The 12573-nt window shown below is 44.2% G+C and overlaps 1 protein-coding gene across 2 annotated transcripts in view; it reads left to right on the top strand.

Annotated features, from left to right (window-relative positions):
• Gldc (glycine decarboxylase) overlaps nucleotides 1–12573 on the top strand; it is a 79004-nt gene that overhangs the window by 40762 nt on the left and 25669 nt on the right. For both annotated transcript variants that reach the window (XR_015627098.1, NM_001415944.1), the window contains 6 exon segments: nucleotides 136–275; nucleotides 796–876; nucleotides 4573–4670; nucleotides 5094–5178; nucleotides 5344–5385; nucleotides 7078–7220. Coding sequence is in view for 1 of the 2 variants with exons in the window: in NM_001415944.1 (NP_001402873.1) it covers nucleotides 136–275; nucleotides 796–876; nucleotides 4573–4670; nucleotides 5094–5178; nucleotides 5344–5385; nucleotides 7078–7220 (589 nt within the window). In the remaining variant the exon portion in view is untranslated.

The raw sequence follows: 12573 nt of genomic DNA, 5'->3' as shown, positions 1-12573 counted from the left end.
ATTTCATGATTTTTCTATAGCATAGCATTAATCGTTGGCCGGTAAACATGCAGTGGTCACCTCTTGATGTCTGTGACGCTAGGGGCTATTGTGCAGCGCTCTGTCTGAGATGGTTGTGTTCCCCGTCTTGCCTAGGTCTCAAGCGAGCGGGACACCAACTCCAGCACGACCTGTTCTTTGACACTTTGAAGGTTCAGTGTGGCTGCTCACTGAAGGAGGTGTTGGGCAGAGCAGCTCAGAGGCAAATCAACTTTCGACTCTTCGATGACGGCACAGTGAGTCAGAGGCTTAGTGTTTGTGCCAGTTCTTTGTGTCTCCATGAGTCCTCTCATGAAGAGCCTTCCATTTTGTTTAAAGAAACACTGGGATTCAGAGTCTACTACTTTTGTAAACAGTTTCGAATTTCTAGCCTGTTCTACTGTGATCTTTTCGAAGAAGCATAAATTGTGCTCAGCGTTTCCCGATTGTTTTTGTATGTGGGGACTGTTCATGCTTTAGTGTCTAAGTCAGATAACAAAGGAGATTTGGGGGATGAAGACGCTAACCACATTTAGTGCCTGTGGGAGCATCCTGAAGTCACTGGACTGTTAGCGTCCACAGTTGTCTTGCCAAATTTAATTAAAGCTTGTCAGGTTTGAGACTGGTCTAGTCCCTTTCCCTTAAAGGTCAACTTGCCCCTCACAGTTCCTGGTGTTCTAGGATCAGAACGTTCTCCCTTTTGGCGTCTTGGACAGTTTTCCTCCTGTGATCTGGAGTTTGGAGCTGATGGCTTCCGTTTGGTTTTTGTTTCTGTAGCTTGGCATTTCTTTGGATGAAACAGTCACTGAGAAAGATCTGGATGATTTACTGTGGATCTTTGGCTGTGAGTCATCCACCGTAAGTAAAGACATGTTCCATTCATCATGATTATTAGGTGCGGTGTCGAGAATGGCTCCGCTCTGCCTTTTGTGGGCCTGAATATGAGTTAGAAAGCGCTCAAGTGTGGCAATGGCCATCCTGCTGTTCAATTTATGGCACTGCCTATCTGTCCCTTGTTCCCGTGACTGCTGAAAACTAAAAGTCACTGCGAACAGACCCTACCCAGGTCGGGACATCCAGGCTAGGTGAATTATTAGTGGTGCTGCACCCTGACTTTAACGCAAAGATTTGTGACATTGCATCTCGGTTTCTGTCAATTCTGGATGTGACACCCATTCATTTAACGAGTAATTCTCAAGGATGTAATATGTGTCAGATAATGTATACCCTGAGGTTATGATGACGAACTGAGCATGGTTCCTGCCTCTACTAAATATACCGTCCAGTAAGGAGCCAGAGAAGTAATCCCAGCATGGTCTGCGAGGAAACCAGGGGCAGAGCGGGCCAGCTTCTTTCTTACCAGGGCTCGGGTCAGTTACCTACCTTAAGATAGGAGCGTGAGCGTGAGCTGTGATACATCAAGATGGTGTGAGAGGAGAAGGGTAGGTTCAGATATATATTCTACCCTGGTGGAAACAGTCATAAAGGCCAGGAAGACAGATGCCTGAGACACTGAAGCTGTTCTGTGTGACTGAGTGGGTTCCCACAATAGCCAACCATCAGGGATGAACGAGGCACAGGCTTACCATGCTGTAGGACAGAAGTGAAAGAGATGGCTCTCTAGACCCATGGCAGGGTCTAAGCAGAGCATATGCTTGTTATATATATTGAGAATATTCAGTGAATATTTGTTTACTGAATTAGTGAAAGAAAGCTTTTACAGTAGGAGTTGAAATAAACTCTTCAGAGTACTGAGTGATGGTCTTTGGTTGTCCAGACTTATTAAGAGCATTATTCAACTCCAGAGACTAGTTATAAACTACCATGAAGCTTCCCAGTGGTCCCCCAACGTTGAAATTTATTAAGTAAATAGGACCAGGTAAACTCCTTTCCTGTAGAACACCAAAGTGAGTTTCCTCAAGATTGTTGGTCTATATACATTTGAGGGATGTTTCTGGAGTCATTGACATGACTTGAGGTAGCTGTGTCTTTCCATTTGTTTTCTGCTGCTGTGATAAAAACACTATGACCAAAAGCAACCAAAAGCAGGAAGGTTACAGTATATCACTGAGGAAAGGCAGGGCAGGAACTCAGGTGGAAAGCATAGAGGGACACTGCTTATCGGCTTGTTTCTCACAAAATCCAGGCCCATGAGCCCAGTGTGGCAGCAACATACGCCATCCTCCTGCATCAGTCCTCAATCAAGAAAGTGCCCCACAGATTTGCCAAGGGCCAATCTGATGGAGGAAGTTCCTAGGCAAAGATTCCCTCTTCCCAGGTGACTTTAGCTTGGGTCAAGTTCACAAAGGCAAACCAGCACACCATGCTGTTGACATAGGGAGGGATGAGGAACAGGGCATGTATTAGATTAGATGTTCTAGATATAAAATCTGTATGATCTGCACACACTTTCCCCATCATTAGAACAGCTTCTTGGCTCTCCTGATAATATCACTGATGAACAGAACAGATGTTTTTATTTTTGCTTACTTATTTTGTTGTGCTAGTGAAACACACACACACACACACACACACCCAGCAAGTAAGGACTTGACTAATGAGCTACACCCTGTAGTTTACAAATCTCGGTTGTTTGTTTGTTTTTTGTTGTCTTTTTGGTGGTGTATTTAACTCAGGCCAGGCAACGGATCTGCTCCTGAGTTACTCACATAGCTCAAATGTTCTTATTTATTTGTTTGTTTATTTTAATTTGTTTTTGGGTTTTCTTGTTTGCTTGCTTGTTTAAGTCAAGATCTAGTGTAGCCAAGGGTTTCACAACTTTTTTATATTTATTTATTTTTATTTTACATGTGTAAGTGTTTTAACATATGAATATTCGTGGTCAGAAGAGGGTGTCCAATGTCTTGGAACTGCATTTACACAAGGTCGTAGGCCACAACATTGGTGCTGGGAACTGAACTTAGGTCCTCTGAGAGAGCAACCAGCGCTCTTAACCACTGAGCCACCTCTCCAGCCCTGTACAGATGGAATTGTTCATCTTCTTGCCTCTACCTCCCTAGCACTAGGATTGTAGGTGTATGTCACACATCCAGTCTGTGCTGGTCTATGGGTAAAACTCACACGAGTTTCAGAAGCACTGTGCCAACTTTACATCATCCTCAGTCGGCCCCTCAAATATTTTTGATTTTTAATGTGTTGCAAGACTAGAAGGGTTTCTGTAAGCATCTCGGCAGCAGAGAGATGAACCCAGGGAAGCAAGGAGACAGTTTGGCTCAACGCAACTCAGTAGCCAGTGTTGGTTCAAACATCCGGAGTCTGACCCAGAGTGATTTATTTTAGACCAGTGGTTCTCAAGCCTCTTAATGCTGCGACCCTTTAATACAGTTTGTGATATGGTGACCCCACCCAGCATAAAATTATTTTTGTTGCTACTTCATAACTGTGATTTTGCTACTGTTATGAGTCTTAATGTAAATGTGCACCTTTTCCGATGGTATTAGGCAACCCCTGGGAAAGAGTCCTTTGACCCCGGGGGTTCTGACCTGCAGGTTGAGAACCACTGTTTTAGGCATATTTAAGCACAGCACCGTTTGGTAAAAGCTATTCTAGTGTTGGTTAACTCAATCCTGCACTCAAAACAAAGCATATATCTCTCTGTCTGAGGGACACAGTAAGCTAAATACAGATCAGATGAGACTATGTCAGAACTCTCTGTAATTTTCATAAAGTTCTATGGTCTGACTGAGAAAAACCGATTTATTTATGATTGATTGAGAAAAACAAATTTATGATCTGGTGCTGGAAAAACCCCTAACCACAAAAATACTAAAGACAGAGCACAAAAGTCACCAGGCTAGAAAGTACGCCTGCTCCAGCCTTCCTAGTGGAAAACGGGTTTTGCATTTCTTCCCTTGAAGGAACAACCCTTTGGGCTTAACATTCCTGGCGCCTCTAATGCAGAGGTTCTCAACCTGTGGCTTACGACCCCTTTGTGGTTGTGCATTCCAGTATTTACGCTATGATTCAGAACAGTAGCACAATTACAGTTACCATGAGGTAACAACCAAATACTTTCCTGGTTGGCAGTCAGCACAACATGAGATGCTGTACTGAAGGGTGGCAGCGTTAGGAAGGCCCTAGAACTGCTGCTCTAGTGCGTGTCTGTGAGCACAGAGGCCTCCACGCCCCTGACACAGGTCATCATTTTTTCTCTTGTGCTGCTCATACACCATTGTTAATGCACGCCTTTAATCGCAGCACTTAGGAAGCAGACGCAGGTGGACCTCTGTCTGAGGAAATCCTATCTACACTGCAAGTTGCAGGCCAGCCAGGACACATCATGAGGCCCTGTCTCAGATAATAACAAAGAACAAAAACCACGCTAAATAACAGGTCCCTATATTTTCATCAGAGTGTTCAATAACTTTGGTCTTTACATGAATGTCCATTTTGTTGGGTGTGTGATCTAACCTGGAGGCTTCCAGCCTTGTTCCTGTCCTTCAGCCTCAATGCTCCCCCCCCCCCCCCTCTATCTCTCTCTCTCTCTCTCCCTCCCCCCTCCTCTCTCTCCCTCTCTCTCTCTCTTTCTCTCAGGAATTGGTTGCTGAAGGCATGGGAGAGGAATGGAGGGGTCTTCTAGGGTCTTCATTCAAGAGAACCAGCCCGTTCCTCACTCATCAGGTGTTCAACAGGTTTGTGTGACTTCAGCCAATTCTGTGTTTTGTGTTCTGTGAACCAGGGAGCCCTGGGGCGGATGTTGTTTCTGATGCTGACCATGATAGGTCCTGGGTTATGGCCACTCAGCCAGGCTCACTAATCTTGTCATGCTGGAAAGAGCGCTTCCCCGATGTGAGCCAGGCATACCTTGTCTTCTGGTCGCCTGCACTGCTGGTGTTGTGCAAGGAAGGAGAATTTACAGACATAGTTCATCTCGGAAACCTGTGTCCTCTTCTCAGTGGCCTCGAATTGCTAGGGGTGCTCTGAGTGAGATCCCTTAGACTCCCCCCACCACATGAGTTAATGAGTCTCCAGGGCTGAGACTCCTTCTTTTGTGTGAGGACTGGCATGACTCTCATTTAATTTAGTGGCACCGCCCTTGTGATTTTCGTTCACAGCTACCACTCAGAAACCAATCTTGTTCGATATATGAAGAAACTGGAGAACAAGGACATCTCCCTCGTTCACAGCATGATTCCACTGGTAGCCGTTTGTGGCCTCTCTTCTCACTTTTAGCCTGATCCCGATTCTCTGTGGGTCATACCTAATACAGTACAAGAGGGGAGGAGTAGGACCTTGCGGGGAGGTGGGGAGGGGTCACAGGTGGGGCACAGAAAGTCACTAATGGGCTGGATGTGCTTCTTCAAGGGATCCTGCACCATGAAGCTCAATAGCTCATCTGAACTCACGGTAAGTAGCTCGTGTCTGCGACGTGGGCGTTTATGGGCAGATTTCCAGCAATGCAGAAGTAGATGACAAAAGCCTACCTAGACTGTGACTCTGGGCCCTAATGATCCTTTACTTTGTCATTCTGCAATCGTGGCAGAGACCCTGATGTTTCTTGAAACTTGATCAGTTAAATTTATAGATAAAGCTGGGTGTGGTGGTGTTCTCGCTCTTTCTCATACACACAAATAAATATGAATATATGTATATATTAATTTATTCAATTATATTCATATGTATAATGATTGAATATATACACATGCTAGGTATGGTGGCAAATGCCTTTAATCCCAGCACACCCTGGAGGCAGAGGCAGGTGGATCTCTAAGTTTAGGGCTAACTTGGTCTAAAAAGTGGATTTCAGACAGCCAAGGCTATACAGACAAACTCTGCCTCTAAAACCAAACCAAAACAACCCAATTAATGGACAAAATGTATTACTCTTATTGACAAAGTTTTATCTCAGGATATTTTTAAGGCCAATGATACAAGCAGTCTTCCTCGCTCAGTGTCCCAAGCAGCTGGGTCTACAAGCATGTCCACCATGCCCAGCTGTGTCAAGTGATTATTTTTACTACGGCACAGTACAGTGACTCTCTCCTATGTATGGGTCTCGGGGGTCAAAGCCAGGTCATAAGGCTTCGTGAAGAGCGACTTCATCACTGAGTCATCTTACCAACTCTTAGAAATTATTCTTTAATTAAGTTTTTTTTTTTTTAATCTGGACTTTTAAAAACCTCTTAATTTTTATTAGTTTGCAGTTAGTCTCAGGTAGATTTAAGAACATTAAGCATGTACTGGAGGTTGCCTCAGTGGTAAAATACCTGCCTGGCATTCATGGGCTCTGGTTTGCTTCTTCCAACAACAAAGAAAAATTGGCAGGCACATGCCTGTAGTCCCAGCATTGAAAATCAAGGCAGGACCTTGAGTTCACATCTCAAAAACCAAACAGACAAATGAAAATATACCTCTTTCTGGAAATCCATTCACAGTGTCAGAGGGTGAGATTTATTTAAGGTTTGAATTCATTCTTTATGTCAACAGGAATGACTTGGTGCTGTGATAGACCTAGGTCATTACAATAGAGTTAATTCATTCCCTTTATTTCTTGGGATTCTCCTGACGATATGAGTTAGGGAGGGTCTCTCCTATTTACATTTCTGTTCATGGCTTGTTCTGCTCAGTGAAAAGAGTAATATGTATGCATACATATACATGTAATGATAAGTGTGCATACATACACATATAATAATAATATGTGTGCATACATACACATATAATAATAATGTGTGTGCATACATACACATGTAATAATAATAATAATATGTGTGCATATATACACATGTAAGAGTTTGCCTAAACTAACTGCTTCAGGGACGGCAGTCTATTTTGGGACCTTTTTGCTCCTGGATAGGTAGAATAGTGTTTCTGTGACAGTTTGCTTCGTGGCTTTTGTGCCACACTTGTACAGTGTAGACAGTAACTGTTCTTATATCCTTGGGTTGTGCAGAGAAACCAAGTGTGTATTCTGAATGCCTTGAGAGGGCCTGGCCCCTTGGTAGCATTCTTGGTGTTGGTATATTGCCATCCTCAGCATTAAAATCATTGTTTCCCTTACACTGTACCCATGCTTATTTTCCTCTTCTTGCTCTTCAGCCCATCACCTGGAGAGAATTTGCCAACATCCACCCCTTTGTGCCACTGGACCAGGCCCAGGGATACCAGCAGCTTTTCCAAGAGCTTGAGAAGGATCTGTGTGAGCTCACGGGGTATGACCGAGTCTCATTCCAGCCAAACAGGTAAGAGGCACCATTCCCTTTGGTTGGCAGCCATACAACACACATCCAGAAGTACAGCATGCTCTTAGTGTATTCTATTTTTTTAAATTAATTTTATCTTACATGCATTGGCGTGAGAGTGTCAGATCCCTTGGAAATGGAGTTACAGACAGTTGTGAGCTGCCATGTGGTTGCTGGGAATTGAACCCAGGTACTCTAGAAGAGCAGGCACCATGTTAAGCACTCAGTGCTCTTAACCACTGAGCCATCTCTCCAGCCCCATCAGTGTATTCTATTTTATCATTTATTACCATGTATCATTATGTGTTGACTAGGCATTTAGACTCTTTGGAGGGGTATGGCCAGACATGCAAAGTGGCCTCATTTACATTTGGTAATCATTTGCTGGAAGAAAAATAGGGGACTGTTGAATAGGACCTTGGTTTTCCATCATATGACAGCCTCATCCCCACCCCCACCCCCGCTGTTCCTTGAGCCTCCTTAGAGATAACATGGTGTCTGAGTTCAAAGGGGGAATGTTCCAAACCATGCAAAATTATAAATGTTTCAGGTCCAGCTTCCTGTTACACCCCATGCTCTGAAAGTGAACTGTGGTGCTTCAGTTAAGAAGCTATGAGTGGGGATAATAACCATAACATTTGACACATCAACCTTGCTTAATACTAAGAAAGTCATTGCTGATCTTTCTGTTTCTCTGGGATATTTAGATCCTAAATGCAAAATGTCAAGAAGTTTATCCCTGCTGGGCATGGTGACATGCATCTATAATCATAGTATTTAGCAGCAGATGTAGATGGATCTTTGTGAATTTGATACCAGCATGGCTCTACATAGTCAATTCTAAACCAGCCAAGACTATGTAGTGGGTTTTATCCTGTTTCTGTTTGTTTTATTTGCTTAAAATCAACCCAGAAGACATTTATAGACTGGATAAGAAAAAATCCTAAAAATATGTAATTGCCTTTGCCTTTCCCATTGAGCTCAGCATGACTTGCTTCAACTTGTTTCCAAAACTCTGTCATTCTTTCTTTATGATTTATTTATTTATTATATATTAATACACTGCAGCTGTCTTCAATACACCAGAAGAGGGCATCAGATCCCATTACAGATGGTTGTGAGCCACCATGTGGTTGCTGGGATTTGAACTCAGGACCTCTGAAAGAGCAGTCAGTGCTCTTAACCACTGAGTCATCTCTTCAGCCCTCTCTCTGTCATTCTTAAACTCACCCCATAGCACATACCAAATACACTCTAGAAAATTGGTTCAGAATTATGATACAGTGTTTAAGGCAGCCAGAAACAAGTTTATGGTCCAGGGACACATAGAGTGGAGGATACGATGAAATTACTGTTAGCGTGTTTGGCTCCTAAAGTCGAGGAAATTGCTGGGCTGGCTAGTTTTATGTCAACTTGATCCATGGTACAGTCATCAACAGAAAAAAGGCCTCCATGAGATTGGGCTGAAGGCAAGAGTAGGGTATTTTCTTAATTAGTGATTTGATTGGGGGTGGGGTGGGGTTGGGGAGAGGGTGTAGGGAGCCATCTCAGAGCCATCTCAGGGCTTAGTGGTTCTGGGTTCTATACGAAAGCAGGCTGAGCAAGCCATGGGTAAGCAAGCCAGTAAGCAGCGCCCTCCGTGGCCTCCAGATTCCTGCCTTTTTTTGAGGTCTTATCCTGATTTCCTCCAGTGATGAACAGTGATGTGTAAACCAAACTAACTCTTTTCTTCCCAATTTGTTTTCAGCCATGGTGTTTCATCACAGCCATAGTAACCCTAACTAAGACAATTGCTTTTGACAAATCAAAGTTCAGATGCACAAAGGAGATGACTCAGTGAATCAAAGAGCTTGTTGAGCAAGCCTGAGGAGGTGTGGTAGCAGCCTAGGGCTCCACATCGATATGGGAAGCAGAGTCCTCACACTCTCTTGCTGTTTGTCTCTGTTTTTAAATCAAGCCAAGATCTTATTCTGTAGCTTATTCTGGCCTCAAATTCATAGCAATTCTCCCAACTCAATATCCCTGCTTCTGAGATTATAGGCCTGAGCCCCCAAACTATCTTCAGCTTTTTAACCACTACAGTCCTTAATATCATCTTTTCTTTCGGGAAAATGTTGAATTCTCTAGTTAATTAATTAATTGAGACAATTACTCATTATGTAGTCCTGGCTGGCCTGGAGACTCAATATGTAGACCAAGCTGGCCTCATACTCACAAAGATCTACCTGCCTCTGCCTCCTGAGTTCTGATATTAAAGCTGTCTTGTTGTCTATGCCTGTCTTGTTGTCATTTTGGGGTTTGATTGAGGGCCTCAAGTATTCTGGGTATGAAGTTTACTCCTCAACCCATAATACCTTTTGACTTTTACAAATACAATGGTGGCACACTCCTGTGATCCCAGCATTGGGAGATAGAGGTAAGGGGATCAGGAGTTCAAAACCAGCCTCAGTCTGGGCAACGCATCTTCAGTGGGAGATCTGGGGACAGCTGATGCTGGGGACAGCATGTACTCCACTCCTAATTTGTGTGTGTGTGTGTGTGTGTGTGTGTGTGTGTGTGTGTGTGAGAGAGAGAGAGAGAGAGAGAGAGAGAGAGAGAGAGAGAGAGAGAGAGATGTGGAAATATTCCTCATAAGGTGAAGCCTGTCCCTAAGTATTCCAAAGCGCTCTCTGCCACATTTCTCTGGTGTCCGTGAAATTAGACATTTTGTTCTTCTTTAGGCACCAGGAAGAATTGAATGCACAAAACTAGATAAATCTAAGCTGAGTCTGAGGCAGGTACATCAAAACCTCAGGCTTTTCATATAATTCCTGGCAGGAGGGTGCTCATTAAAAAAAAAAAAAATCATTGAATTTTGCACTTAAATGTTTGCTCTACTCTGAGAAAAGGAAACTGGCTGTATGAACTACCTCCCTGTCTCGGTGTACAATTTGTTGGTTTTTTTTTTTAATTTAGTTGTTTTTTTTTTTTTCCTCAATTCATATTGTCTAGCTGGGCTTGGACACCAGCGTCCATGCACCCAGATGGGGAGGTGGAGTTTGCCATAGAACTCTGGGGTCTCTTCAGCTACAGCCTCTGGCCAGCTTAATGGTTCTCGACCGGTTATTCTGGTTTCCTCTGAAAGCATACTGAATTTCTTGGGGATTCTTTGAATAAGTGCTAGTTTTAGATGAAATCGTCCCTGAGTTCCCCCTCTTCTGAGGTGAACAATGCATAGCTGGTCCTTCCTCTGAGTGATGGGAGGCAGCCTCACACTACTGCTCACCCAGCACCCATGGGTCCAAGGCCTGCTCTCCCTTAGCATCAGCTCCTGTAGGCTGCCGTACAGCTCCCCACCATCACCCTTTCATTCCAAATAGCTATTAAAGCCACTGCCCTGAGTTCCCCTCCATAGCAGATACTTTCCCGCAGGTCCCCAGCTGGTTTATACAGATAAGCATTTTTCCGTAATCCTTTTCTGCCAACAGGTGGCACCAATAACCTTCCTTAATGATTTCTCTGAAGTCAGCTTCACGTGGCATTCAAATGTATTTGCAGTATTCAGAAGAAATCAGTCGATATTAAGAGCATCTAAGGCAAAAAAAATTGTCAGCCTTAGCATCTTTCCTGAATTGCCGTCCTCTTGGCCTACTGACTCTTCGGTCCAAATAGTTTCTTCTCTTCAAAGACAACAAGGAAAGAAAAAACAACTTATTCATTCATCTGTGTGTGTGTGTGTGTGTGTGTGTGTGTGTGTGTGTGTGTGTGTGTGAGAGAGAGAGAGAGAGAGAGAGAGAGAGAGAGAGAGAGAGAGAGTGTGTGTGTGTGTGTGTATACATGTGCCACATCATTTGTGTAGTTGAAGGACAGCAACCCAGGCAGGTCGAGTCTGGGGATCAAACTCAGGTCATCATGCTTGGCAGCAAGCTCCCCTTTAACCCACTGGCCCATCCCACCATGCCCAGTCTCTATCAATGCTCATCCACACCTGCCACAAGGCAAGGTGAGTGGATGGTGTGAGAACAAGAGGGGCAAATGTAAGATATTTACGTCATCTTCCCACCTTACCTCCCTCTAACTCCTTCCATAACCTCTTGCTCTCCTTTCAAATTCATGGCCTCTTTTTCTTTTACTCTTTCTCTCTCTCCCTCCCTCTCTCCCTGTCTCCCCCCCGCCCCCACACACACGTGCGCGCATGCAATCTGAGAGTCCGTTAGTGTTGCTCGTGTGTATATGACTTTATGGCTGTACCCTTTATGTTGGATAACTAACAAGGGGGCTCATCCCCAGGGAAGGTTGTTTACCCGCTCTCTGCCAAGGGGTGGGGCCTCACGAGACTCCCTCTTCCCTGTTAGCATCCTATTGAGGCTGCCTTTGTCCACCTCATGTTTAGATAGCCATACCGTTGAGGTCTCATGGATGTGTCTTTTCAGTCATTTTTCAAAGGCAGTCTCACAGCAGTTTTCCTGTTTCCTCTGGCTCTTAAAGTCTTTCTGCCCTATCTTCAATGTTCCCCAGTGTTGGGTCAGGAGTTGTATTGTAGATGTCTTCACGGGGGCCAGGCACCTTCACTTGCTCTTTGCATTTTGACAAGATATGGTTTTCTTCAGTGGCCTCCATCTGCCACAAAGAGAAGTGTATTTGGTCTTCGAGGAGGGTGAGGGCTACATACATCTGGGGTATAAGGATCAGTGGTTAGAGTGTAGTTAGGAATTACGCTTGGTTTGGGTAAAGTGGCTTTAGTAAGTTCTCCAAGATCCATGACTTTACCGTTCCTGTGTGGTTGACTTAGGTTTCCAGTGTCAGGTGTGGTTTGCTTCTTTTGGGCAGGCTGAAGTCCAATTAGATAGCTGTTGATTATGGTGGTGGTTTGCATGTGCTTGGCCCAGGGAGTGGCACTATTAGGAGGTGTGGCCTTGTTGGATAGAGTAGGTGTGTCACTATGGATGTGGGCTTTAATACCCTCTTCCTGCACCATGCCTACCTAGATGCTGTCATGGTCCCACCTTGATGATAATAGACTGAACCTCTGAACCTGTATGGCAGCCCCAATTAAACGTTGTTCTTTGTAAGAGTTGCCTTGGCCATGGTGTCTGTTCACAGCAATGGAAACCCTAGGACATTTATCTTCAGGAATGGGAGTGTCACTGCACATTTTTTAAAGTCCCTGACTACAGGGGGAAAGAGGACTTGTGTGTGAATTGCCTGGGCTGAAGGGTAGAACTCAATCTGCAACAGATCTCCTAAGCACTTACTCCAGAGCTGCCTCATATCATAAAGACACAGTTCTTTAGGTCCCTTGTGGGGAAACGTAAAGAACGCCACGTCCAGCTTTGTTGAAATAAGGCAGTCACATAGCATGAGCATCGTAATA

This window comes from Rattus norvegicus, chromosome 1, assembly GCF_021556685.1.
Source record: "Rattus norvegicus strain SHRSP/BbbUtx chromosome 1, alternate assembly SHRSP_T2T, whole genome shotgun sequence".
Classification (NCBI taxonomy): Eukaryota; Metazoa; Chordata; class Mammalia; order Rodentia; family Muridae; genus Rattus; species Rattus norvegicus.
This window is presented reverse-complemented; position numbering and strand designations above follow the sequence as displayed.